Source organism: Lepisosteus platostomus, chromosome 14, assembly GCF_059453375.1.
Source record: "Lepisosteus platostomus isolate fLepPlt1 chromosome 14, fLepPlt1.hap1, whole genome shotgun sequence".
Lineage (NCBI taxonomy): Eukaryota > Metazoa > Chordata > Actinopteri > Semionotiformes > Lepisosteidae > Lepisosteus > Lepisosteus platostomus.
The window spans coordinates 4,815,601-4,842,028 of NC_142624.1; the positions used below are offsets into that span (position 1 = coordinate 4,815,601).

General features: G+C 40.1%; 1 protein-coding gene across 5 annotated transcripts in view; it reads left to right on the forward strand.

Moving 5' to 3' along the window:
• Positions 1-26,428, forward strand: part of raph1a (Ras association (RalGDS/AF-6) and pleckstrin homology domains 1a) — a 134,547-nt gene that overhangs the window by 88,544 nt on the left and 19,575 nt on the right. For 2 of the 5 annotated variants that reach the window (XM_088606653.1, XM_088606652.1), the window contains 7 exons: positions 3,009-3,092; positions 6,913-6,987; positions 11,521-11,598; positions 14,834-14,993; positions 20,335-20,456; positions 23,146-23,211; positions 23,962-24,105. In XM_088606653.1, the coding sequence (XP_088462779.1) occupies positions 3,009-3,092; positions 6,913-6,987; positions 11,521-11,598; positions 14,834-14,993; positions 20,335-20,456; positions 23,146-23,211; positions 23,962-24,105 (729 nt within the window). The remainder of the gene's footprint in view (positions 1-3,008; positions 3,093-6,912; positions 6,988-11,520; positions 11,599-14,833; positions 14,994-20,334; positions 20,457-23,145; positions 23,212-23,961; positions 24,106-26,428) is intronic. The other 3 variants (XM_088606654.1, XM_088606656.1, XM_088606657.1) reach the window with 3 other exon arrangements.

A 26,428-nucleotide genomic window follows, 5' to 3' on the forward strand; every position in this document is an offset into this window, starting at 1 on the left:
AGCAATGAAGAAGAAAGGCAATCTTTTTTGGTTGATATTTAGTCCTTTAGCTGAAGAACTGTACTTTATATATGCATGCTGGAATACAGTATGTACCTTTTAATCTCTTACACATTTTTACAATATTTCAGTTAAATTGCCCAAAATGCTGGTGTTGGAATATTATTAAAGAAGAGTGACATACCTTGGTTCATATTTTGGAGGACTAAGTGATGGTAATTAGCGCACATTTAGTTAGTACACTGGGTTTCAAGACATCAGCTGTTTATGCAGTAGTATCCTTGAGGTTTCTCTCGGGCTCAGAAATGCCAGCTGCAGGTTACTGTCACCACTAGGTTTGGAGACGGGCGTTTCTCCAGCACCCGGGAATGATATCAGGCAGACGCATCACGATCGATGTGTCATCATGGCCATGCTCACACTTTGAGAGTGAGTGTGTTGAGTTCGAGCTTATCGACAAATGTAAGAGACTTACATCTTGTAGCAACATGGTGTTTTTGCATTGCATTTTACTAGAACTGCTCTATTTCGAAGTGTTTGCCAGAGGGAAGCTCTGGTGTTTTAGCAGTGTAGATTAGGAACAGGTTTGGTTGGGAACGGCTTGTCAGTAGGCCAGTTTATTGCCACTCACCTTTGATTATTTTTTTTAAGCTCTGTCTGGTCTCTCTTTTTCTCTGATTTATGGGCTTTCTTTTCTTAATGAGGAACACCCTGCTGTGCATGTTCACTCTGCATGCTATTGGAAAGACCTTTATTAAAAGGGTTTTTTTAGGGAGTTTTTCAGGTAAGTATGATTTTAAAAATATAACTGTATCTTGCACGTGAAGAGGTAACTCCTGCACTGTACTGTTGGTGTGGTTGCAAAAATAACTGCATGCGTGAATGTTTGCCATTCACACAACACCTATCTCCAGGAAACAGGTGTTGACTGTTTCTCCCACCCCCATTGCAGGCAGGCTCGAAATCCTGTCTTCATCTTGAGTACAGGCTGCAGTTTTTACCCCCGTCCTATATCTTAATGCGTAGTGATCAATTTGCACGACGTTTTAAGCCCTGCAATTGCTGGAAAGGCTGATTCTTGCACCCCAGCCAGTTCTCTTCTGTTGAAAAGAAATTTGAGGCAAAGATGCCGACTTCCCTTCTATAGCTGTCTGTATAACATTTGAACTATAAGAAGACACAGACGTAGAAAACAAGATTCTGACTTAACTTTGACGTCCCACAACTTCATCTCTCTTTGCAGAATAAGAACATATTTGTCCGGAGTAGGCAAAATTTCTGAAGGTCCTACTCTGAGATGATTGTGCTATTTTTGTTAAAGGAAAAAATCAGACTGCTGTCTACCCCTGCAGCTTGTACCATTAACTGAAAGCAGGGATCTGGGGGTTTCCTCAAAGCTACGGTATGTTTCCATCTACAGCAGTAAATATCGCCATCGTTTGATGAATCTGGTCGGACGTATACAGCTCCAAATCAGATAGCCTGATCACTGTAAGTCAGAGCCTTGAAATCATGTATCGCACATATAACACAAGCTGTGTTGAATGATAAATGAAAGAAATGATGCACAGACAAGTGAAAGACATGATATAATGTGGCATATTCTAGTTTTACCTTGTTATTCAGACTTCTTCTACGCCTAATGTCAAGGCCTGCAACTAGGCCCAAGGTCTTGAAGTAATCCTGAGAATATTAATAAAAATAATATTGTCCACTTCAAGAAGTCAGTATGTTTTGTAGAATATCTGCTAATGAGTCACGATTTAACACCAAATTCAAATAGTTCTTTAGAGCAATCCCCACAAGACATCTCCTAATAAGATTTGAAGAAGCAGTTAATATTTAATGCTAATGAATTAGAATAAAGTAATTCAGCTATTTTGCGGGGGCTCAGCGTCTGGAGAATCGATAATTTAGGGGTTCTATTTCCATTTAAAGGAGAAAGCATCTCTTAAGGTTGCAGTGTACAGTAGGTATTTTCCAGGGCTGAACCAACCCAGTGTAAGCCAGCAGCCCCCTGCGTAACTCATGGGGGCCAGTGGTACTGGTTGTATCTACCAGCTGACACCTGTAGTTCACCATAATGAACGGTCACTGAGAACAGTCAGGCAGCCAGGATGGCAGATCACAGATTGTTGCTCGTCCTCAAGTGGTGTTTTATTTTCAAGGACAGATACCATCATTTTTCATTTAAAGTCAGCGTTACACGTTCAGTAAGCACAAGCCATTCACAACATCACAGATGCCCCCTTACGTGTAGTGGTTATTACAAGTTGATTCCAATCATGCATAGAAGAGGTAATAGCCTTCCAGCAGCTCAGGCAATGGAGGATTAAATTAGAAACGAAGAGGGAGACCAACTAATGTTAAAAAATGGAAATAATAATGTGGGGCAGCCTCTCGAAAAATAAATGTTTTTTTTCCCCACAGTAATGTTTCTACAAATTATCCCATTTAAATATATTGCAGGTTGCCGGCCTGTACATCTTTTGCACAGCTTTGAACAATTTTTTTTTCTTCCATATACTGCACAGGCATTATCCACCTTATAAATCCTGGTCTGAATGCCCCCACAAAACACCGATTTTTGCTTTTTCCCTTAAATCACGTCGGTTTTATAAACTCTGGAAGCAAGAGTCTGTCATTACAATATTCTTAGCCTTTTTGAGAACACTATGGGCATCCGTGTGGTAAACAGATTGGTTAAAAATTGATCATCAAGGTTCTTAATTGGTGAAGAGTCCTCAGTATACTCCTTTGAATCTAGTAAGTGCACAATCTGATGCAACCAGCTCTTTTTAGATCTCTGTACAAGGCACTTTTTGAACCCCTTTATTGAAGGACAGTAAATGATTCTCTATCTAGTCGTTGGCCTTCAGATGATAGACTGAATCCGAGCCTGGTTAACTGCAGCCTGTTTCCTCCTCTTGCATGCCTAAAAGGTTTCTTTTTGCACCCTCCCTTTTCTTTGTGATCTTCCCCACTTTCTCACTCCTCCACCTTCCCAGCATGCTCCTCTGCGACGGCCCAGTAAACAGGTCAGGCGCCATCTTGACTTTGCCCAGGAGGAAGTGGAAGTGGATCTGAACACTGTAAGTCTGCAGGATTGTGTGCAGTGTCTTCAGTGTCTTCTGCCTCTTTATTCACGCCTGACTCTTAACCCCCCCACCCCTGCACAGAAGTAACCGTTTCTAGTTTGGGATTGCATGATTTGGTCAAGATTCTTGGTAACTCCTCTAAACCTGATTGTAACCTGGAACAGCATCAAAAGAAAATATTTTGTTTCCTGTGAGAGCGTTCAAGATGTCAATCTTGTGTTCTTTTTTAGAAGTAAGCATTTTATTTTGATTAAAAAGGCATTTAAATGGTTTACTATACTTGGTAATTGGCACAATTGTTTGCATAAAGGACACACCTGGTTGATGCTTAAAAAAAAACACAATTCCTGCCTATTGCCAGCTATGTAATAGAAACAAAAAACTAATACCCGTTTTTAAATAGACTCTTCCACACAGGATGAGAACGTAATTGTGAATAACACTTATTTGCACTTCTCTTAAAAATATCCCATAATTGATATTGTTATTAAAGGTGATAAATATAAAATGATATATAGTGGCATGTAAGATAGGTAGGGGTCTATATTTTGAACTTACAGCTGTTTGATGAAAACATTGAGGAGAAAGAAATCTGATTTCTTTGGTACAAATTCACAAGCAAAATTAAATGCCTGGCCTCCGGTAGCTTTCCTAATAATACAAAGTCAACTGATGAGGCTTGTATGCGTGCGTAGTCGTTAAAGGTGGAGCTCATCCCCCCCACCACTAATTGGAGAAGTTTTAAATCTGCTTACAAATGTTGACAACAACCAGGAAGTGCTGTCAGGTGTGAGAAGGGCAAGCAACAGTTACGAAAGTGTAATGTTAGACTTGCTGTTGGGAGGCTCATTTTTCTAAAATGCTTTCCCAGCAGTTTTTAATACAGTGCATCAGAGCACAGTTCTCTTCTAAGGTTACTATCGGAGCAGTTGGCAGTAGCTGCATTAACAGGTGCCTTAGCAGTGATCTTTATGGTATCATGTGCCCACGGTTCGGACTCCAGGATTAGGTCAATCTGTTCATTTGATTTGAAACCATCGGGTATGAAAATCTGATGTCATGCAACTGGGAATGAACCATAGAAACTTTCAAAGAGGAATGAGAAAGACAAAATTGTGCAGAGACATTTCATTAATGTGTTACAGTATATGCTGTGGCTTGAAGAATGTCTGTCCTTCTTGTCTCTGCTGGTTTAATTCTTATAAATCACACCTCTTCATCAGATTAAAAATGATAAAATATACCTCATTTAACTAAATGTTAAGGTATATTGAGCCATTATACATCTCAGACAAAACATAAGAAGAAAGTAGTTCAAATGAGCTTCTTAGTGATGTAATGTACAGGAAAAGAGGGAATCTGACTGAGATCTTAAGGTAAGTTAATTGTTGTCTTATTAGCCATTCCAGTTGACAAAACTGTCTGTGTATTGTTTTAAGGCAAAGGAAACGAGCATAATTTTTTGCCTTTTTATCACAGTTACAATGCTAATAGACATCACTGAGTGAAGGTTAATACAGGGTTTAATAATGGATGTTCACTGGACTTTTGTCATATTTTGAAGAAATTAAACACCAATGTATAATGGTATGCACCTGTTAAGTTGTATACATCTTTGAAAGTTAGTCTGCTGCCTGTTTTTTTTGTAGTTTTCTCTGAGAAAGCGGTCATCTCAGCACCAATTGAGGCCAGTTACTGTGGGTTTTAGGATTAGTCCTTCTGCCTAATGCTTAAGGGAGTGAGGAAAAGTACTTTCACTTTGGTGATAGTACAGTAAGTGTCAGAGCTTGCCTATGTGATAATGTTATTTGTTTTATGTTTTAGCCTCATTGGCTGTTTATCTAATGCTTATTCAGAATTAAAAACCCACATTTCCTCTATCTTTAGTAAGGGGAGGGGGGAGCGAAATCTGTTTAATATTCCCTCCAACATTCAAGTCCTTTCCAGTTTGACAGCACTGAAGGAGATCTTCTCAACAGTCGCTGTTTCAGAAAAACAATGAGCTAAGGTGATGCGTAGCTTTTCCCTCAGAGGGCTCACACTTGAATGTTGACGCGTGCACATTTATCAGAGGAGAGAAAAGCTGCAGAACGACAAATGCAGCAAAGAGCGTTTTGATAGTAGGTAACTTGCCATTTTACCTGGTGAAGCTTTTGATTAAGCACGAACGATTCCTTAAAATGTGGGGAGCAGGTACGACTAACCCCTACTTCAGGGTACTAGTTCAATAAAATTACTGGAGGAAGTCCCTGGATCAATCAGTCTCAAGCAGCTAGATAACTCAGAGGCCAGAAAGCAACCTCTTGTAACATGTCTGATGTTCTGAATTATAACACATCTCTTCTTTGATCTCTGGCACTGCTGTCTTTTGCTTGGTCATTTTACACAATTAAAGTAATCGAGCTTGTGCAGTATTAGCTAGTTTCTAGGGTGCCAGGCCTCTTTTTCTTCCGGCTCTTGAGAAGCTGCATTCCTTAACTTCCAGGGATGGTTTTAGGAAGGCCTGCATTTCCTAGCCTGGGTTTCTGTTGTTGTGTGTATGTGTATGGGGGGGGTGGGAGGGGGATAGGGGAGGGAATCACAATGTAAAGCCAGAATCATAATGGCAAGCTTTCTTTTGAAAATAACATTGTATGGGAGAAGCAGCAGTCCTGTACTCACAACTGTGCGTTTTCCATATGGACCATAGATCATAAAACTCATCTAAAAAAAAAAGTGCCACTTAAAAAAATAAATGTATTCTGTTTCTTGTTGCTTCCAAAGATTGGAGGGTTTTTGGTTTTTCACAGGGAGCTCCTCCTACAGGTGTCTGTACTGTAAGACAGTCAAGATTCAAAACGATTTATGTTTAGTGGTGCAAAGGTGGTCAGTGCGCTGTCCTAGGCATTGAACATGAAATCATTGCAACTTAAGACAAAATCTTCCCAGGTATTTTTAATGCGTGGTAACTTGTGTTTTTAAATAATGAAAATTAATGTATGTGGTGTGGCTGCCTCCGAACCCTAGTGTTCAATTCCAGAATCATTCTTCTGTCTGTGTGGCATTTGCATGTTTTTAGGGAATCCAGTATCTCCACCATCCAAAGATCTGCTGGCTAGGCTTCTCTAAATTGCCCCCTTTCTCCTTGGCTCTGGGTTGGACTGTTGTCCCATCCATGAGAGAGATCAGGCATGTGCTGTCATATGCACCTTCATGTGTCATATGTCAGGATAGACTCTTGCTTGCTCTGACCAGGATAAGCTACTAACCAAAGATGGATGCAAGTATTAAAAGGCAAATTTGTTTTGCAAAAAAAACAATGTTGGTCTTTTTGATTTCTAAATAGCACTTCAACAGTTTGCTCGCACTTAGTTTATTCTTGCATTGTACGATGCATATGCTTGTGAAAATACAATATAATTATTGTATTATTGAATAACAGACAATGGTCTTCAGTCTGAAAGGGCAAAAAATTGTTGGAGCAACTTTTTTCAGACCTGAAACAAGAGACGTTAGCTTCCTTCTGTTTTTCATCATGGAATCTGTCATCCCTGCTAACCTCCTGATCTTCTGTCTTGGGCTTAAATCATAGCGATCCCCTTTCAAACAGTTTTAAATGAATGCCTTGCAGTCAGAACATGACCTTATTTTTTCATCCAGATGGTACAGGATTGCTGCTTTGTTGGGGTTGCTTCTTTGCAAAGTGTAAATGATTGTGATCGGTACCAGAATGCTTTGGGTCTGTGCTTTCACACTTTTTTTAAAAAAAAACAAATTTTAAGAATCATTGCACTAATGTCTCTTGTCTTTTATTTCCTATTTTTTCTGCACCAAGCACTCCTATCTGGACAGGGAAACCTCCCTGATTCTGAAAAACATTGCAGGAAAGCCTTCTCACTTGCTGACCAAGGTGACATCTCCCTCTTCTGCTGCATGTGATTCTGCTCTATAGGTAGTGTGCATAACCCCACCCCTTCCTCCTGTGAGCCCGCCCCTTTTTCATGGTGTCATGTTGCCAGGCTTGGAACAGTGAACGTTAGTGAGTGCTGTTTCCAAACTTTGCCTGCTACAGCAGCTGTGCACACACCTCTGTGAAGCAGTATTTTCTTAACTCAGGGCTGATGTAAACACTTTGATTTATTATTGACTCTATCTATAGGAGAATCCCATACTGGATACTTTTGGGCTGCAGTTTCTTGGTAGCAGTTAATAGATAATAGATTAGGTCCCTGTAAGGAAATTATTTGCTGGACTTTTGCATGAGTCTATGCATACGGGGATGTAGTTAAATCTCCGTATGATGTTAAATGAGCCACACATCCATAGAATTAAGTCTGAATATGGCCCTGCAGTATCATCAGAATGGTATCCAAACTGATCAATCCTCATTTCTTTGTTCTTAACTTAAACACGTGCCCAAATCTGTCTTTTAAATAGCTTCAACAGGTTGCTGCAAGTGTTGAGTGAAGTAGAAATTGTGTGGCAAACGGTTATTGTCATGCAAGGTTAGTTTAATACTAAAAAAAACTTCTCTAATCCTATCCTATACATTATATGTGAGAACAGTGAAATAAAATTTGTTTTGGTACCTTAAGAAAACCAATCAAAATGGTACCATTTCCATTTCCATGTGCTTTAATATAAATGCTTTATCGCTTAATTCACAAATAAAACAAAAATAGCTTTAAATTACAGGCATCAGGAGAAAGGGGCTTGTCTCAGCTACCAGTCATCTGTTCTTTTTCTGCTTTTCACCCTCCTTCTGTCCTTACACTCTGTGCATCACTGTGCCACCCTCTCCTGCTCCTTGCATGCCTCCAGTGAGACTCCTTCTCACTCCCAGAAGACCACAAATGCACTTGTCCTGTGCATTTCAACATCCCTTCCCACCAAACTCGTGAGTGTACCTCCCGTGATCCCATGATGCTGCAGCATTTAAATTATTTGGCGTCTTCCTGAAGTGTCCTGACATGTTGCATGAGAGTGTCCAGGTGCATGCCGTTTCCCGTACTTACCATTATAAGATTTTATATGCAAAGGTTTTTGTTACTGGTGTATTCCTTTTGCCCGTTTCACTCATGGTGACTCCAAATGAAAGAGGTGCCCCCCCCGTGTTAGATGAGAGCACTCGTGAATGGTGTTCACAGTTTGGGAGTTTCAAAGAGGTGTCTGCTTTCTCAGCAGTGTTTCTTTGTGAATAAACTGGAAAACGAAGGACTGCATCTGATGAGATCCGCTAGTCTCCAGTAGAGAACAACTTGTGAGGATGCCTTTTAGAGATGGCTGTTCGAAACTGGTTTTAGTGCCTGGCTTCCACGGACTCCTGCCAGAATACTGGAAAATGGGACTGAGAGAGTGAAACCGGCTTTGCAGTGAATGAGCGGCTCAGGCACCCATGCCAAGATTGCAGGATAGACCGCGGCACCTTCTGTCACGTGCCAATAACGGCCAAGCTAGAACACGGGAATCATAATTGTAATCGTTAGGCTCTCAAAACGGGAGCCGATTAGAAGACTTTACCACTCAACAGCGACTCAAAGGTGGTGTCAATGTGAAGTACTTTGTCTTTGCTCTTCATTTTCTCCCATCTTTCTTTCTGCAAACTACCGCTTTGAAGTTTTGCTTCCAAAACTATATGTAGCACTTTTGTCTTGCACACTGCCTCCTTCCCTTCATACTGTGCATGCAGCAATAGTGCCAAGTTTCTTTTGATGATCAGTAGATCATAAGTGGTGTTATTCAATAATATAAATGCATAGAAAAGCAGTGCACAGGCAACTGAAATAATTACTAATACTGTGCTTTTTTTTAAAGTCTGGTGCGACATGCAGTGCTGGCACTTTCTACTACAGATTCATTTTCAGCACATATTAAGGTAAAATAATTGACAAACGTTTAAATCCAGCCTAGGTCATGATATTTTTTACCGTACTCTGCAGTGCAAGTGTTAAATGGGTTCGGCCAGCTGCAATATCGAAATGTTTTAATCTTTCTGCTTGAAATATTTGATGTGATTGGCTCGCCGAAGAGTGGCAGTGTATGCCAGCTGATTTGCTCTAATCCTCTTTGGCTCAGAGCGCTAAGCGGCATCAGGACTTTTCCTTCCTTCTCTCTCTCGCCTGCCCGTCCCCGTTTTGTCTCTCTCTTTCTCTGGCATGTGTGCGCCTCTTTCTACTCCTCTCACGCACCAGACGGCAACACCTGACAGCCCCCGGCACCTCCCATCATGCCTTTAGGGGGCTACACCTGCCCAGCGTGGTATTATCTAAGGCACCGCATGATGAAGGACTGGGAGCGGTTTTGTCATCAATAATTAACGGCACTGATCAAACCTGACATGATGTTGTCGTCTGTGCTAAAGGTGCTTAATTTCAGCTCTTGAGGGGGGGTGTGTGGCTGAACAAGTGGATTAGTACTTCACACCCCAATTTAGTTTTAGACATGCGAAGTACAATTTATCTAATTTGCACTAAAATCCTATAAGCATTATCTGCTTATCTGTAAACAGTAAATAACTTGCACTCTGCTTCTTTGTTGCCAAGAAAGGCTCTTTTGCGTAGAATGTTTTTAAATTGCCTTTTTAGTGCCAAGTGTGCATTTCTCATTAGAACAGAATCTCGGGATTGTACAGCACAGTGAAAGGAAGAACTGCATTAACGAGCACAGCAGTTAGCGGAATGATTAACGCCAGATCTCTTGCGCTTTGAAGTCGAACCTGGCAGGTTTATTTTCTGTAATTTCCATGTGAAGTAACTCTTCTCTCTCTGAAGAGGGGAGGGGAAAAAAAATCCGCAAAACGTCCAGGTTTTATAACACGTTTGATGTACATCGTCGCCTCTGCCGTGTGACTTGCTTATCTAATCAAAAGCAGAAGGACATTTTCTGTTCCTTTTGTAAGGAGATTAAGCATTATGTTCACACATCTAAATGGCAATCCCAACCGAGCTCATGTAAGTCATAACATGAAATACTGCACACAACAATAAGCAATCTGTAAGAGCTTCAAAGCTTCTATTTTCAGAGTTTAGCAAAACCAGTTCATTGGCATCTTTGCCAGAAAAATAGTTACATTCAAAACACCTTTTTAACACTTTAACACTGTTTAGATTTCAGTATTAAGGCATGGAAGAGGTTCTGTGGACTTTTTCTGATATGTTGCTAATTCTGTTTAAATCTCTGATGCTTGCTAAGGCATCAAAGCAGAAAATCAGTCCGGGAGGAGGGGTGGGTTTAGAAGCTTGGGTCTTAATACCTTAAAACCCGCCGCTGCTAAAAGCCATGAATCCGTTTCTACACAGCTGGCTGCTGAAATCGTCTGCTCTTTACCTGATTGGGTTCAGTGATAATGTGTCTGTGCCACCCCACCCCCCTTCAGCATACAAGCTGCCCGCACACTTTTGTGTAAGGGGATTAGGCGGAGTGACTCGGCACGTTCCAGGAGCTCCACAGCTGGTGCTGGGTTGCAGAGGGGGTACCTCCGCCAGCGGGCAGCCAGACAGCGCCAGCGTGGAGTCCCGTCGCGAAAGCCGTGAAAGACGCCTTCTCTGCCTACTCTTGGTTTCCTTGGGCCGAAATGTTTTCCTGAGGCACAGCTGGCACTGTTGATCTGGAGATTTGGGGGGGAAAATAAGAACACTGCTGGTAACCTCACTGACGAAAGAAAGGGAGAGCCGTGTACCTGTGTTTATTTGCTTTTTCCCTGGGAAGACAAAGGGCAATTTCAGGCTTGTTTCCATGGCATATTTATGGCTGGGTAACCTAGCTGCTTCTCAAAGCAATAAATAGGCATGAAAAAACGATCGTCTGAAACTTCAAACATCGGGATAGTACACTACAACCAATGCTGGGAGGAAGGTTGGAGTTTTTAATTGAGGACGGTTCTGGATTTTCTGGGCAGCAGTGGACCTCTTTTCTACTGGAACAGCTCTCTCGAAGGAAGAAAACTGGTTTGCGCTTGCTTCACGAAATCCCTGGGAGGGGAGAATGTCTAACAGCCATCTCTAAAAGGTTAAGAACATGAGGGTGTTCTATAGACCCCCCGCGTATATTGGTCAGTGCCACAAGCTTCGCCTTCTGCACTCGGAGTGACTGTCAGCAGCTTTAAAAAAAAAAGTCCAGAGAAACACTGCTTGGTAAAAGAGGGTTTACTATGGCGGCGTGCTGGAAACGTCAGGTAAGTGTCATGCTGTGTGCTCTGTGAATGCCGAAGGCACATCGTCACTTTTTGGGGACACACTATTGGACACTGTGTCCCAGTGGCACATTGTAAGGAATCACTTCTGGCTGTGGTGTGTGTGTGTGGTAGCTAATGAGAAAACAAACCATACTCAGGGGAAAAAAGCCATTCCCTCTTTGAATTCTTTCAGCCATGTCTGTGCCAGGGAAGCTCAGGCGCTGGTGGCTGTGCCACTCCGCTTAAATCTTGTGTGTTGTACGTCCATAGGAGGAGCAGGCTGCCAAACTGAAGGCAGAGAAGATCCGTGTGGCTTTGGAGAAGATCAAAGAAGCGCAAGTCAAGAAGGTGAGGGGCCTACAAAAAGTTCATGCTAGTGTTTGCACAGATTATTGTGGTTGAAAATGTATAGTAGAGTAAATACAAACCCACATATAACTACTGCAATTAAGCTTAATATGGGGAGTTACAAAGTAAAACCCACATACACTGCAAGTGAAAGCAATTCTATAAATATGGAAACATCACAGGTTTGTTCTCCCTTGAAGAAGGCTATTAGTATACTGTATGTGCTTTTAAAGACGTGCATAGTGTAGGAACTGATCGGGTATTTCTGCTCTAATCGCAAACAAAAACAAAAAAAAGGAACCCTGAGCCCAGGCTCTCATTCTGTAGTTTTGGCAATCGTGATGGTTGGGCATGTTTTTCAGTCTGTCTGAATGACTGGATAATTGCAAGTCCTGTATTTCCAACAATGATGAGAATAACACAGAAACTGTTCTGCTAAAAAAAAGTCTTTGTGATCAAGATTTTTTCAAATTGTTGAAAACTGCCAAAAATACCTTATTGTTTCATCAAACAGAATCATACCTCACGACGTGTGGTGTCACAGATACAACGAGTGCAGGATGATTATATTGCTGTATATTTATATCTTATAATCTTATACAATGTCTGCAGTGTATTGTACTTGAATAAATTAACTCACCTTCTTTCTTCAACACTCAGCTGGAACCAAGTCAAAATTGCAGATCGGCTCCAGTGCTTCCATGCTCTAGAAGGGAGTTCTTTCCCTGTGCTTCAGCAGGGCAGTGACAACGGCCACAGCCTTTCAGGACTATAGACTTACAGTAATACAAGCAAAATCCAAATACAGTAAATAGGTCAACACAACACAATGAAAGAGCGGCTGTTATTGTGGACAAATTATACAAGGTGGACACAGTTAATAGTGCCTTAGTTCTCTGCTCTTGAGCTTTAAAACACAAAGGCAGAAGACCGCAAGGGGATTTCCACATTAAGCATCGCACTCAGAAATATAGCTCTCTATTTGTACAGAGAGAATTAAACTGGAAGGACATGGTAAGCCTCAGTTTACACTAGGTGGACATTGCAGTTAGCTACATGCTGACTCGGCAGTAATAATTCTGCATCAAGTATTGAAAAATGAAAGTTAATACTTTTTGCCCCCCTACATTGCGGACGACAGCTATGAGTGTGACACGGCTTTTCTAATCTTCACATGGTTTCTTGGCTCCACTCTGTATCTTGAAAGCACAACCTTTTCCACTCTTTTCTAGTGCTGATCGGTTATATATACAGGCTTATAATATATTATAGCAGTGACATACTGTATACAGTTGCATATACAGTATATATATATACGTAGCAGTGGCAACCCGTTCAGAAACCCAACTATCTGAAAATCGCGTCGTTAATTGCACTTTTCCTGAGGAAGTCTGCATCTGGAGATTAAACTCTGTCATCTGGGCTTTAAACTTTTCATCCCCGCCCTCCGTTCCTGATGACGGTACATGGCCTGAGCCAGCCGACCTCTAAATTGATGAAATGACCCCTGGAAGCATGTCCAGTCATCTGTTCCATGGAGATTTTGAGTACCGTGGAACGACTATATTAGAGGGGAGAAATGATCTTTCCGATTATCTCTGTAATCCCTTGTTCAGGAATTCAGTTTAGGAGGACTCCCGGAAGATCTCAATTCATTTTTAATTCCTTAACGATTAGATAACATAATCTGAATTTATTATAATATTTTGGGCTCTGGGCTTCGAACAAGAAACGTACAAGAATGCATGCTTTGTTTTTCTGTCAGAAGCGAGGCTGCTTAGAGAGCTATTGGAAGAGGCCTGCGTGCCTAGATTAAAGATTTACCAAGTAAAGGCTTCTGCTTTTTAATCAGGTTGACACTGATCACTTTCCTCAAGATTAAGCCGTCTTTAAAAATCCATCAACAGACATTTAACAGCCTTGGCCTCATTAAGAAAGCACAAATATGCAAGTCAGCCCTGTCCTGGTGTGCTTTTCTGATCCTTTTTTTTAAAAAGTGTTATCTTCTATTCTGGCCTGAATGCTATAGTGAAGATTTTAATCTTTTACCAGGGAAGCATGGCATCAACATAGTGCTGAGCAGTACAGAATCATCTGTGTTGCCTGAAATATTTTACTGCATTATAATGTGTTGTAATCTGTCATCTGCTAAAATGTATTTTAAAAAGTGTATTTTTACAGCTCCACACCATTTAAGCATGTAAAGAGGAGAATGTGTAGTGCTTAGGTGCATGCTCACGGTGTGAACATATATTTCCCATATACTGTACCTGTTCTTACGTTTTTACCAACTGCTGAGGTTTTCAGGAACATACTGTAACACATCTGGTTGCCAAGGAAAACCTATACTGCTTTTCCAAAATGCCCCAGTTCCTACTTCACATGCAACTCCTTCATTTTTGGGGGGCATTTTGGTTTTTGATATTCCTTTTAATTAAGCTGTGCACCTTTAAAGCAAAGATGAAGTTAATTAACAAAAAAAACTGCTTTACTTGATGAGTGTTCTGTATATCATTCAGATGAGTAAAGTACGCTTCCAATGCAAAAAAAGACTTTCTTGTTTCATGGTTATGCTATAATGTTTTTCAATTAATGAATGGAGATATCATTAGTCCTGATTCAAGTGTGACTTTAAATATGACTTTAGATGTTCCATACAGGAGCTAACTAACTTAATCCCTGTGGCAATCGTAAATGATATCCTTTTAACAAAACTAATCTGACAGTACTGTATGTTCATTTGTATTGCATAGATTTTATTTAGAATTTTAAAGTTTAGGAAAATAACTAAAGTATTCCGTTTACATAAGATGCACCCATGTTTCAGATTAAAATAATTTTAGCTTAAAATGATGTAGGTGTCGAGCCTCTAAAGGCCTTTCTAAACCAGAAAATCGCAGTTTTGTACTCTGTTGTTCTCTCTACAATTGCTAGCCTTTACTTGCTTTAAGATCTAGGGTCATAACTTAAGCCTCGGAAAGTCTGTTTCCATTGACAAGTATTTAGATTGATAAATATTAGTAGATTTACTGTACTTGCAAAATTGTCATGTCTTTTCTGTAGGATCAAAATACTTTTCAACAGTTTGATTTACAGTACATAAAGGAATTCACGAAGACCCTGCAGAATCCCTGTGGCAATATACCGCAACCTGGACTGTTAGCGATTGTATTGGTTTGTTTTTTTTTTATCCTCACTAATCTGTTGTGACTCCGGACTTCTCTTCCCACCTCAGCTGGTGATCAGGGTGCACATGTCAGACGAGAGCTCGAAAACCATGATGGTGGATGAAAGGCAGACAGTCCGACAGGTTCTGGACAGCCTGCTGGACAAGTCCCACTGTGGATATAGCCCTGACTGGGCCATAGTCGAAACCATCCCAGAGCTACAGATGGGTAAGTGAAGCGCACTCTGCTCCTTTCCAGCATTTGAGTGTATATTTAGAACTTCTCACTGGTGACACTGGAGAATGTTCACTCCTCATCTTTTTGAGAGTGTACACTACTCTCGTATTCATCCCACTCTTCCTCCGAGCCATAATTGAAGGAGACAAACAAAAATTATGACTGCACCAGTCTCCACCCTTATACAAGTGGGTTCCTGGCGTCTGTGCGTCTAAAAACTGTTCAAGCAGATAGTTGCAGAGTCTTCAATACATTTCAAACAAGAAAAGTTCTAAAACGGCTTCCTTAAAGTGCTACCAAAAACCCAGTTACCAGCTGATTAGCCCCATGCGAGAGAGTGTAACTTCGAGTTTGTAACTAACACTAGAGATGCCCCATATCTGTCAGGAGTATTCCTCACGTGAACTCGGAAGGTCACGATGAGTACAGTGTGAAGACCATCTGCTACATCACTTCTAAAGCAGGACACCAAGGAAAGGGTACACCATAACTGGGGGGGGGGGGGGGGGGGTTAATCTTTTCCTGTAGATGTTTTTGCTATCCAGCACCAATAATTGAATCGACCGATTACCACTTATTATGTCTATTTAGAAATGATAGAAGTCACGATGGTGTATCTAGAGGTAGGTTATGCAGGCAGGCAGCCACTTCAGGGCTATTTTCAAGACAGGTCACAGTGGTTGTCATAACCAAAAACGTAGTCTTCAGAATTAACCTTGCAAACTTTCAGAGGTGAAAAGTTTAGATCATATCTCCGTGCATATCTGGAACAATGTGTAGGTCAATGAGACCTAACTGGCTAGTTCCAGAGATCTCGGTGGATCACTCAGCTGTCTTCTTACGTTAAAATGACTGTTTTGAATGTTATTAGGTTGCCATTTCAGAGCTTTTGCTGTTTGTCAGAGCACGTTCAACCACTCATAGTTCTGCTGACATGGTTTGATTTGATGTTACTGATACCTTATCAGAGATAAGAGATTAATTGAGATGATCTTTCACTTTTTGTACTTGTTTGTTTTGTCTTTTATGGTGGCTTTCTTTTCGAAAAATGTTCAAGTGCTCAGCTTTGAAAACACTAGAGATGCCCCATATCTGTCAGGAGTCTTCCTCACTCCTGCTCCCAAGGTTACATGAATACAGTGTTTAGACCATCTGCTTCATCAATTCTAAACCCAGACACAAGGAAAGAGTACACCATATCTGAGGGATTTATTCCTTTTTTTGTAGATGTTTTTGCTTCCATTCCAGTCTGGAAAGGAGCAAAGATCTCATAGATCTCCAGCTATAGATCTGATGGGTTGTAAGGTTTGCTGTTCGGTGTTCTGCCAGGTGTGTTCAGTTGTTGTAAAATAACTAACTGTTTTGCTAAAATTGCTTTATGATTGAGTCATCTGTTTTATTATGCACTTTTATACAAATCCGGGGCTTTGGTCTTGGAACATACCTCATGAAATTAATGATAGCTGCTTATGATTTTCCACAATGCAGTACGTTTACAAATGAAATAAAAGCGCATACCTCCTGGAAAAGGTTAAAAGAAAATCACGCATCGCACAGCACGGCCTTTCTAAAACCACTTCTCTCAAAATTACATTTGCTCTGTTTTATCCCCATGTTTAAAACAGAAATTTGCAAAAGCCTCCCGAAGCATTTCAACAACATACAGTACATGCTCTTAGTTGAAACATGTATCCTGAAACAGCCAGTTTGCAGGATTTACCAGGATATAATCACCATTCCTTGTCAGTGGGGTAAGATATGATTCTGAGCCCTTGTGCTGGCGTGAGCAAGTCTCCAATGTAGGCCTGATGCAGTCACGCATGAGAGTTAACCTACATTTCCATGGTTCACAGAGTGAAGGTTCCATCAGGTCCTAGTAATTCAGAACCTCTCCAGAGACTGAAAACTGTCCACATGTGCGGAACTAATTTAGCCAAGGGGTAGACCAGCCGAAAGCTTCCTATTCAAAGAAAACTGACCTTTTAAATTAAACCAACACCTCAGTGGTGGTATCTGAAATGGCCACTTGTGAACGTTTGTAAAAGCCGGCAGATTCAGTTCAGCATTGTGTATTTATCAAAGAATTCTCTTTGTGCAAAACTGTTTTCGTTCAGGTCTCTTCAATAGTGTCACTATGAGGAACTCCTACTGTAACTCCTAATTACCTTAAACCTTTTCATGACTGCATGTTTGCTAAAATGTAGCACCTAAATATTGCCCTGTACTACTGCAAACATAATTTGCAACTCATCTGAATTTGACCAGTAGGGTTCCTTGTATATCCTCAGCAGTAGCTGCTGGAGTGTTTTCGAATAATGAAGTATTATGTGCTGCAGTTTTTCTCAATTTCTTTTCATGTGTGATATTTGACAACTCAAGGGGGCAGATTAGGTCACACTGACAGTGAGAAGCATCCTGGTGGATCAGTAAACTGTGGAATGTTTGAATAGTGTTTTATTAATACAAAAAACTGCTTGGTGTCTTGGTTAAGGTACAGTACATTACGGCACACAATCGAATTTGGCTTCATAAAAAAGGGAAGAACAAGAAAGCACATGCAGACTTTAAAAAAGTTCCCATTCTGTGTCATTTCTAAAAAAACGCAGCAAGTAATCTGGAGCCATAATTATTGGGGCTGGTATCAGGAGAGCCACCTGTCCCTGCATATGTTGTATTATATTTTAATATACTAGTGAATTTTAAATGGGAGTTAGGTTTTGCAGCACTTCATTTTGCAGATAAAAACAAGACCAAATCAAACTTTACATTAATTGTTTTAATCAGCAGATTAAGGAAAGATAAACACAATACATAATGCCTTGATTGTGCCCAGCTACTGTATTTTCATTGCAATGGGCTGTATTAATAAGAAGTCAAGCTCTAACAGTGACTAAACCAAGCCGTAAAAAAATATTTTTCAAAGCACAAGCTTTCTCTTCTCCATATGGATATTACTCATCAGTCCACTTAAAATCTTTCTGGAAAGGATATTGGTAACTCTCTAACCACATAAAATGACACTAACAACTTTCCCTGTGTGTATTTTGGTAAGAGTGAGTATTGTGACTGCTGTTTTTCCTAGTGATTTTATTTCTGAACTATGCCTCTGGATTTGTACTGTTAGTATAGGATTGACGGGGGCATTCAAAATAAAATCTCAGAATTTCCCAATTTGAAGAGAAAGAGCACCACAGTTTCCTTCTAAAGCAGACCTTCCTGCTGGCCAGTACAAACATGTGTCTGAATCCTGCAGTGGAAACAAATAGTAATTGTTAAGCTTCCTTCCCTGAATGACATCACTTGCTTCTTAAGGCTACACTTTCAGAGCCTGCCCTTGGGTTTCAATAAAGGTTTTTGCTTTCTCAAATCTTCACTCCTTTATAAGTAGCCGTGCAATAAAACCAACAACTCGCAGTGCAACTTGCACTTTGCGGACCTTGAAATCAGTGGCTACCCAGATCCAAGTAAATCTAATGAGATCCAAAAGATCCCAGAGCACTTCACTCTAGAAACTACTACATCCAACACACTGTAGCTTCGAACTTAAGCAAGGAAATCAATTCCCTCCTTCTTGGGAACATACTGTATGCCAAAAGTTTTTTTCATTCAAACTCACACAGTATACATACTGTATTAAAAGTTCTGTTATTAAAATACAAAATTCAAATGCTAAAAAAACATGGAGAGAGAAAGTTCCAGACCTCAGACTCAGTTCCAATAGAAGCCAAAATAAAGTAATCTTTCTGTGCCTTCCTTCCAGATTGCTCCCTTGCTACTGTGGCGATCTGTGGTGATCAAAGAGTAAGAGTACATTTGAAGAGATCAGTTAGCCGAGAGAACTGCACCAGCTAGATTCAAACGATTGGCTTTAAAATACAATCAATCTTCCTTCAGTGTTGATGCTGACCAGTCCAAGCTGTTTTCGTCAACCTGTCCCAGTTTCATTTCTTTAAAGTTTGAAATAGAATTGAGAGCTATATCATCTTAATTTACGAGCAGTGGAAATAGGAAAGACGTAATCCTGCACAGGGTTTTAGAAGGTATGAAATGCATTCAATAAATTGCTAGGCTGTAATCCTTGAAATGTGGACTGCAGTTAAACAATGCAGATGAATTCTTTCATTGTGTTAATGTTAGTTGGCCAGTATTGTGTTTTATCATAACCACACAGGTAGTTTGATAGAGGTAGGTTTATAGATGCTATAAAAGAGGAAGATTGCTGTGGTTAGAAATGGGTGGAACAAATTGCTTCCTTTTTCAAAAGCTTCTGCTTTTGATGAAAATTTCAGGACAAATCCCTTAATCCAACTGAAGTTGGCATTTAAGCTTCCTTCAAATTCTACATGCGCACACAAGAAAACCATGTTGCATACACTTTCTGTATATACTGTCCAAAACAGTAAGTGGTTAAAAAAAAGGAAAAGGGAGGTGAGGGGGGCATTTGGAAAACTATTTTATTCAAATTCAGATTTGGTTCTGAAAAGATTGAGTAAAACTATTCGTGCAATCAATCAAAAAAACATGGCTTTGACAAGTAACTGAGTTTGGGCTTTTACTTGTTTGATTATTCACAGTAATGTGCAATTCAGCTATCTTTTGGACAACAGTTGCAGATTGCTATCATTATCATATAGATCTTTCTTTCATTTTCTTATTAGCCTTTGGAGGCTGCATGGCCCATTATAAGAGCAAAGTATTGTATTTGTCATAATCGTCTCAAAGCAGCACTGGATCTGCTTTGCCTTGTTATAACTAGATGATAGGGGTGCATGGTACAGAAGGTAATAGTGAAAGGAAAAGAGGAATTGTGATTCCCAGTGAATCTGGGAATAGCTTGATAGCTGTCAGTGTTACTCATTCTTTCCTGGATTCTGGATGATCAGTAATGCTCTTATGATTGTTCAGGAAAAGCAAGCCCAGTGACATTTTTATGTGGGATGGCTTACATGTCTGTGATCTTTGTTTTATTTATGAGACCAAGCATACAGTCTCAGAGGTTTATGGAACGAGGTATAAGGGGTATCTTAAAAGATGGAGGGAGGGGGAAGAGAATGTGAGCTTTTCACCTGCACGGATCCGTGTTCCCAACGTCATCGCCAACCAGCCTCAAGTCTTTAGAAACTCCAGTACCTTACTTCTTCAAACACTCTTTTAGATTAAAGACAGAAAACAAGACGCGTATAATAATTTTCAGAATTTAACACGGATCCATAGTTAAGTGATTTAATTTGTCTTTTGTAAAGCACAAGTTCTTTGAAACCTGAAACAATTTAAAAACATGACCAGAAATTCAGACTGCAACTAATTTCTTGTTCCCCTTCAATTACCTCAGAGAGAATTTTTGAAGATCATGAGAATCTGGTGGAGAATCTGCAGAACTGGACGAGAGACAGCCAGAACAAGCTCATGTTCATCGAGAGGATCGAAAAATACGCCTTGTTTAAGAACCCACAGGTGAGGTGGCAGGTGTGAAGGCCTAATGGATGATCTCACCAGCTGAGCTACTCAAAGAATGAAATTGGCGTAAAGGAATAGCTTGTAGAGTTTGAACCAATTAGAAAGATGGAAATGGATTCATCCTAGCAAGGTGTCACATTATTCACATATATCTGTCTCTGTAGCCTTTCTTTGATCTTTTTCTGATTTTTATACTTTATTAAATGTGAAAATGTACTGAATTCAAGCAGTCATTTTACTATGATATCAAATTGTATTTTTTATTTTTATTATATAAGTGGGGTAACTTTAATGTACAGGAAAACCACTTTCATAATTCCTCCTCAGTTCTCTCTTTTGAATTCCTCCAAGTTAGCCCAGTCTGTATAATGATTGGAAAATGCAGATCTGGAGCTGCAGAGAACTAATTCTTCTGCATGTTTTACCAGTCTTTATAAAACTAGGTCATCATATTATGCACAAAAAATAAGTAAATAATTGAGTATTAGCCTTCAAGAAAACCTGTAGCATTTCTGTTGAGCGGTCCTTTTGGGATCCAGAGAACTGCTCTTTTTTTCTGTTTTTTTGTGTTTAACTGTGTCTGTTTTTCCTGTTTGTATTGTTCCTTTTAAAGTTGTAGGTTTTCAGCTGTTGAGTAGAATCATATCATGCTGTGTAATACTTTGGTTTGCTACATTTCCAAAATGTTGAATTCACATATTTGTTCACTGTAGATACACCATGAGACATTTATGCTGTCCTAAACCAGGTTACCCAGAGAGTGGTTTATAGGGATTCTAAACATTCTGAAGCTGACAGATTTATTAATGTTATGCCTCATTTTTATGAAACAAAAGCATCTGAAATTAATTTCAGGAGGAATATTATGTTTTAACAAAGTTGTATCAAATGGTATCTTTCAAAGAACAGTATAATTAATCTGTGTTATACTGTATGCAAGCCGCATAAAATCCAAATGTGATCTGTATGGCCTTTCACTACAGGTGGGGTAATACTTTCTTGGATTAAGCGAGAGGAGTTAATCTCTTGGTAGTAGTCTCGCAGCACCTATCCATATGAGTTTTAAAATCCTTAAATTTGCCACCCTAGGATAAAAGGAAATAATAATAGAGTTTAACAATTCCAGCAAACAATTAACTTGGATTTTCTTGGCATGTCGATTGATACTGCTTTCAGTGAATTACAGCAAAAGTGAACCGAGAAGGGTAAAGAAAACATATCTTAGATTCAGATGTTTCATAAAAACAATATGGTGCAGATATCGAAAATCTCAATCTAGTTAGGCTGATAAATGGTAGTGAGGTCAAACAGATAAATAAAGCTTGCCTGGAGTCCATTGCTCTGCCTTTGTCTCTACCTTTGAGGATTTTGAATTCTTGACTCTAAGCTGATCCCATCATAGTCCTTTGTGGTCATGACTACAAATATTTGGTTCTTTTGACCTATCTGTGTCTTCACAGATGATAAGTACTACATAAATATGAGTTAGCATTGTTAGTAGTGTTATTAAAGTTGTCCCGAGTGGCACATTGTTCAAAAGCACTGTTTGCTTCACTTAGGAGGGTGAAGAGGATTGGGACCTGGAATTAGGCAGAAGGACTTGACCTGCGATACTCTCTACAGTACTGTGCTGTCTTTAGGTTCTACTGTGTCCCATTTATGACGCATAACAACGTCTCACTTGTGCTGACACAGCTTTTTTAAAATAGGCTATTCTGTACTTTGTGCTGAATGTAACAGTTTGCAGGAGCTGATTCTGCCCTGGGGGAATGCTGGGAATTCTGCACATTTATAGTGTTAAGATGCTTGTTTCCCGTTAACTATAGTTTCTTTTTTTAGGTGAGAAGTACAAGCAGCTCTCCAGGGATGAAATAACAAATTTCCTTGGCAGCAGCCAGTCTGCTTGTGCATTTCACAGGACTTTACAGGGCATGCCGAGTGTATTAAAAATAGTTTACTTCAAGAGCTAACGGTTATTCCTACGTTGTTAAGGTACAGAGGTGGGGAAAGAAATAAAAAAGGCAATTGATGTTAGGCTACATACTGTAGTTAAAAGTGTAGAATTCAAATGAATGGGTGCAATGTTAAAATTGTATAAAGCACTAGTTAGGCCTCATTTAGAATGCCTTGTACAGTTTTGATCACTATATTACATAGAAAATGTTGCTGCCCAGGAATCAGTCTAGAGTACAGCAAACAGATACTTCAAGGAATGTCCTATACTGACAGGCTGAAGGAACTGAACCTTTTTAGTCTTGAACAGAGTAGGCTACAAGTGGACCCGATAAATGTGTTCAAAGTTCTCAAAGGCATTAACAAAGTAAAATCCAGATAACTTTTTTCAGGATGAATGGTGAAACACAAGCCAGAGGATACAAGAGAACGGTACTTGCTGGTGCAAGGAGATGAGGAACTTTTTTTGCTTCTTTACCTTAATAGTTGTGGGAGAAGGGTGTTAGTCTGCACCAGTTATTGAAGGTCTAACTCTGGCTTTTCAAGTGAAGATCCTTGGATCAAATAATTACCCAACAGACTAGCTGGATCATATGACTGCTCGTTTGTGACCTTGATCTTGTTTTCTTCTGAAGCAGGGCTTGAGTCCTGGACAGGCTTGTTAGTGGAGAGAGAGAGGTGCAGTGTTTTTGCGTGTCATCCTGATTAGCGTGTCTCTCTTTGTGAATGACAGAACTACCTACTGGGCAAGAAGGAGACCTCTGAAATGGCAGACAGGAACAAGGAAGCGCTACTGGAGGTAAAACTGCATGCATACAAGTTCTATTAGACTGTCCACGAGGAGGGCATGAATTATCCTTGTGACATACCTACAACGGGTAAAGATAAGCATCAGGCATTGCTTGAGACACCTCATTTAAAGCCGTTAGATTAAAAATAGGAAGTCCTTAGGGTTTCCATGTGGCCCCTCCAAGCCTCCACTAGTTAAAAAGGTGTGCGTACTGCACAGACAGTCTTAGTGGCCTAAACAAAATATTTAAAATTCAGGTATGGTTTTCATTAATGGGCTAAATATCAACTTTGTTTTAGTAATCAGGCCATACAGATTGTTCAGTTTAGCTTTTAAGGAAAGACAGAGCTGTGTGTTTAGTGGGGAAAAATGATTTGAAAGAGGATTTGTCAGGACCTTTAAACTTGATTTCTGTTCCAAATTTTGCATTTCTTCCATGTAGCCTTGTGTTTTACGTAAAACACAGAAATAAATGAAAGGAAAACTGCTGTCTACTTGCGAACAGGCACGATATAGTAATGTCAGGATCGCATGAGCTCCTGACTGGTCAGGCAAGGTGCTCACTATGAGTGCAGGAGAGCTCTGTGACCTAGGGTTCGAGCCTGGGTCAAGTCACCAGGGGACAAATGACGTCAAAATAATACAATAATTGAAAAATAAGTTTAAAAAAATGTAAGCATTTTCCAATACGTTCGCATGTGTTAATACCCATTTTGCCAAATTGCAGCCACAGCAGTGACGGACTTTTCTTCTCCACAGGAGTGTTTCTGCGGGTCTTCGGTAACCGTGCCGGAGATTGAGGGAGTCTTGTGGCTGAAAGAAGATGGGAAAAAATCCTGGAAGAAACGCTACTTCTTGCTCCGAGCCTCTGGGATCTACTTTGTGCCCAAGGGGAAAGCCAAGGTGAGAGGCAGGACAGGAAACAATCCTTGGGGAAAAAAAGAGAAAAGACTTTGTCATTTCAGGCCCCAGTGACAGAACCTGATGTCAGTCTCTACTATATGTGTATCCAGGCCAGCCTGGCTGTGTAACACAAGGTTTCTTGATACTTTGGTTTCTGAATTAATGCGAGTAATATGAGGTTAAATATTTAAGAAAGAACCCATCCATTGCCTTGAAAGCAATTTTAATGGCCATAGCTTTAAATCGAAATATGCGCCTGTATCCTTAAGACATTGCAGACCGAGAAGCTGATTTCTGTAGCCAGGAAAGACTTTTTGGTTGAGCAGTTGAGAAACCTGGAAGCAATTGTAAACCCAACCTTTTCGTTCGCAGGCAAACAGGAACACACAATAAAAGTGAAAGTCAAGCGCCTGCAGGACAGAGAATAAGGACAGGATTGATTGGAAGTGTATCTTCCTAATCCTCATACTCTTATCTATGCCTTGCTCTATCCTAGCACTGCGGTTAAGTGATAACTCCAATCTCGGCCAATTCGCAGCATCTGGAATAGATCTGGCTGGCTGGTTACTCCTCGGCTCAAACGATGTCTTTTGCATTCCCGGATATGATATCATTGGATCCAGTCCTGCCTTGATGTCATTTATACGATGCGCTTTACTGCTCTGATCCATAGTGCCAGGAGAGGGGAGTTCAGGTTGTGGGCAGCTGAGTGTGCTATATCTATTGACAATGTCAAATCTTTGTTTCACAGTATTTCTATTGCAGTGGTTTGGCTTAATTTTAGGGGTCCTTTCTTTCTAGTTGCATTGTTTTAAATTAACTTTATTAAAAGTTGTTTGGGAGAAAAAAAGCAGAATAAGGGGGGGAAGTTAAAATGCTCATTTGTCAATCATATTGGTTTTAGAAAGCAGCTTGATATTTTGTTGTTCTGTTCTTGCTTACTGTCCCACACTCTCTGTATTCAGTCGCTGAGATATTGGGACAGAATTCTTTGTTGTGTTTGTCAAGAATCACAGCTGCAGTATATAATTACTGTCTTTCCTTGGGAACGTGGGTCATTTCTATTTTGGAAATCCAGAATAACATCTCACTTGCGTGTACATCTGTTGGCCAAAATTCTTTGATTAATTTCTTTGATCAGTGTCGGTAACCCTGCAGTGCTCACGCTCCAAATCAGGTGCACACCTTCTAATTTTTCTGTTTTTCATTGCTTTGATTCTGCAGACTGCTGTATTTTTTTCTTTGCTTTCATTTCTAAAGAGTGTGGACTCAAAATCATTCTTTTCTGATGCATTTTTGTTTTCCAGCCAGACAAGATATTGATTTATGTCTTAGATCACTTTCTTTTGTTCCCCAATTTGCCAAGACCTGGAACTATGAATGAAGCTTCTTGGCTGTGTCAGCCTGTCTGCTTTCCTGGCCCAAGAATTTGAACTTTTTCCTTAACTAGCCAAAGACAACTCACAGCATTTAAATCTGATCATTCCCTAATGCCAACACTGCTTTTGCAGATTCTCAAGTGGCAAAATTGTCGATTATAACCCCTGTTATGTGGTTTATGATGGGTTATGATGGAGGATAGGTTTCTGAACTTAACAAAAGCTTTAACACAGCATGAAGGGATTTTTTCTGATGAAGTTATGAAATGATGAATTTCACCAAAGTGAAATAAGTGTCACCTACAGACATTTCTCATTGGGTTTAAAAAACAGGCCGTTAAAATTTGTTTGTTTGTTTTTTTAAACCAAATTTCTAGATTAAAGCCAGTAATGCTTTCGTTAGAACCAGACAGTTTGAAGACTGTCATGTGCTTCCTTTTGGATAAGAAGCACGTAGAGGTTCAACACTGAATTAATCATCTGGGCTGCACTCAGCCCAAACTCTGAATCAGATTCCCACTCTAATTTTGGTGAGTCGGAACCTGGCAGTCTTGCAGTGTTCTGGCCTTTGTTCAATATGTGTTTCAGGAAAAATGTTCCAGGAGTCGTCATGAGTATACTTATCTAGTCAACTGCACATTTTCACAAGATTTAATATTCCCATTTGGATCTGTTTTAATGTTCCCTATATTTGTTTTTCACTGGTCATTGTCTCTTCATTGAGAAGAACACCATTCAAAAGAAAACCCCTCGGCTTGAGGGAGACGTGTTTTAAAAAAATGTTTTGTCGGTTATTACACTTTAAGACTTTTTAAAATCGCACCTGGTTTCAGCTTTATGATGCTCACTCAAGCGAGGTGCATCGTCAGTTGACACACCATGCCAGCAGGTCAACATTCTGTGCACCCCATCTCTTTCGGGGAGAAGGAGAGTGAATTGCTGTT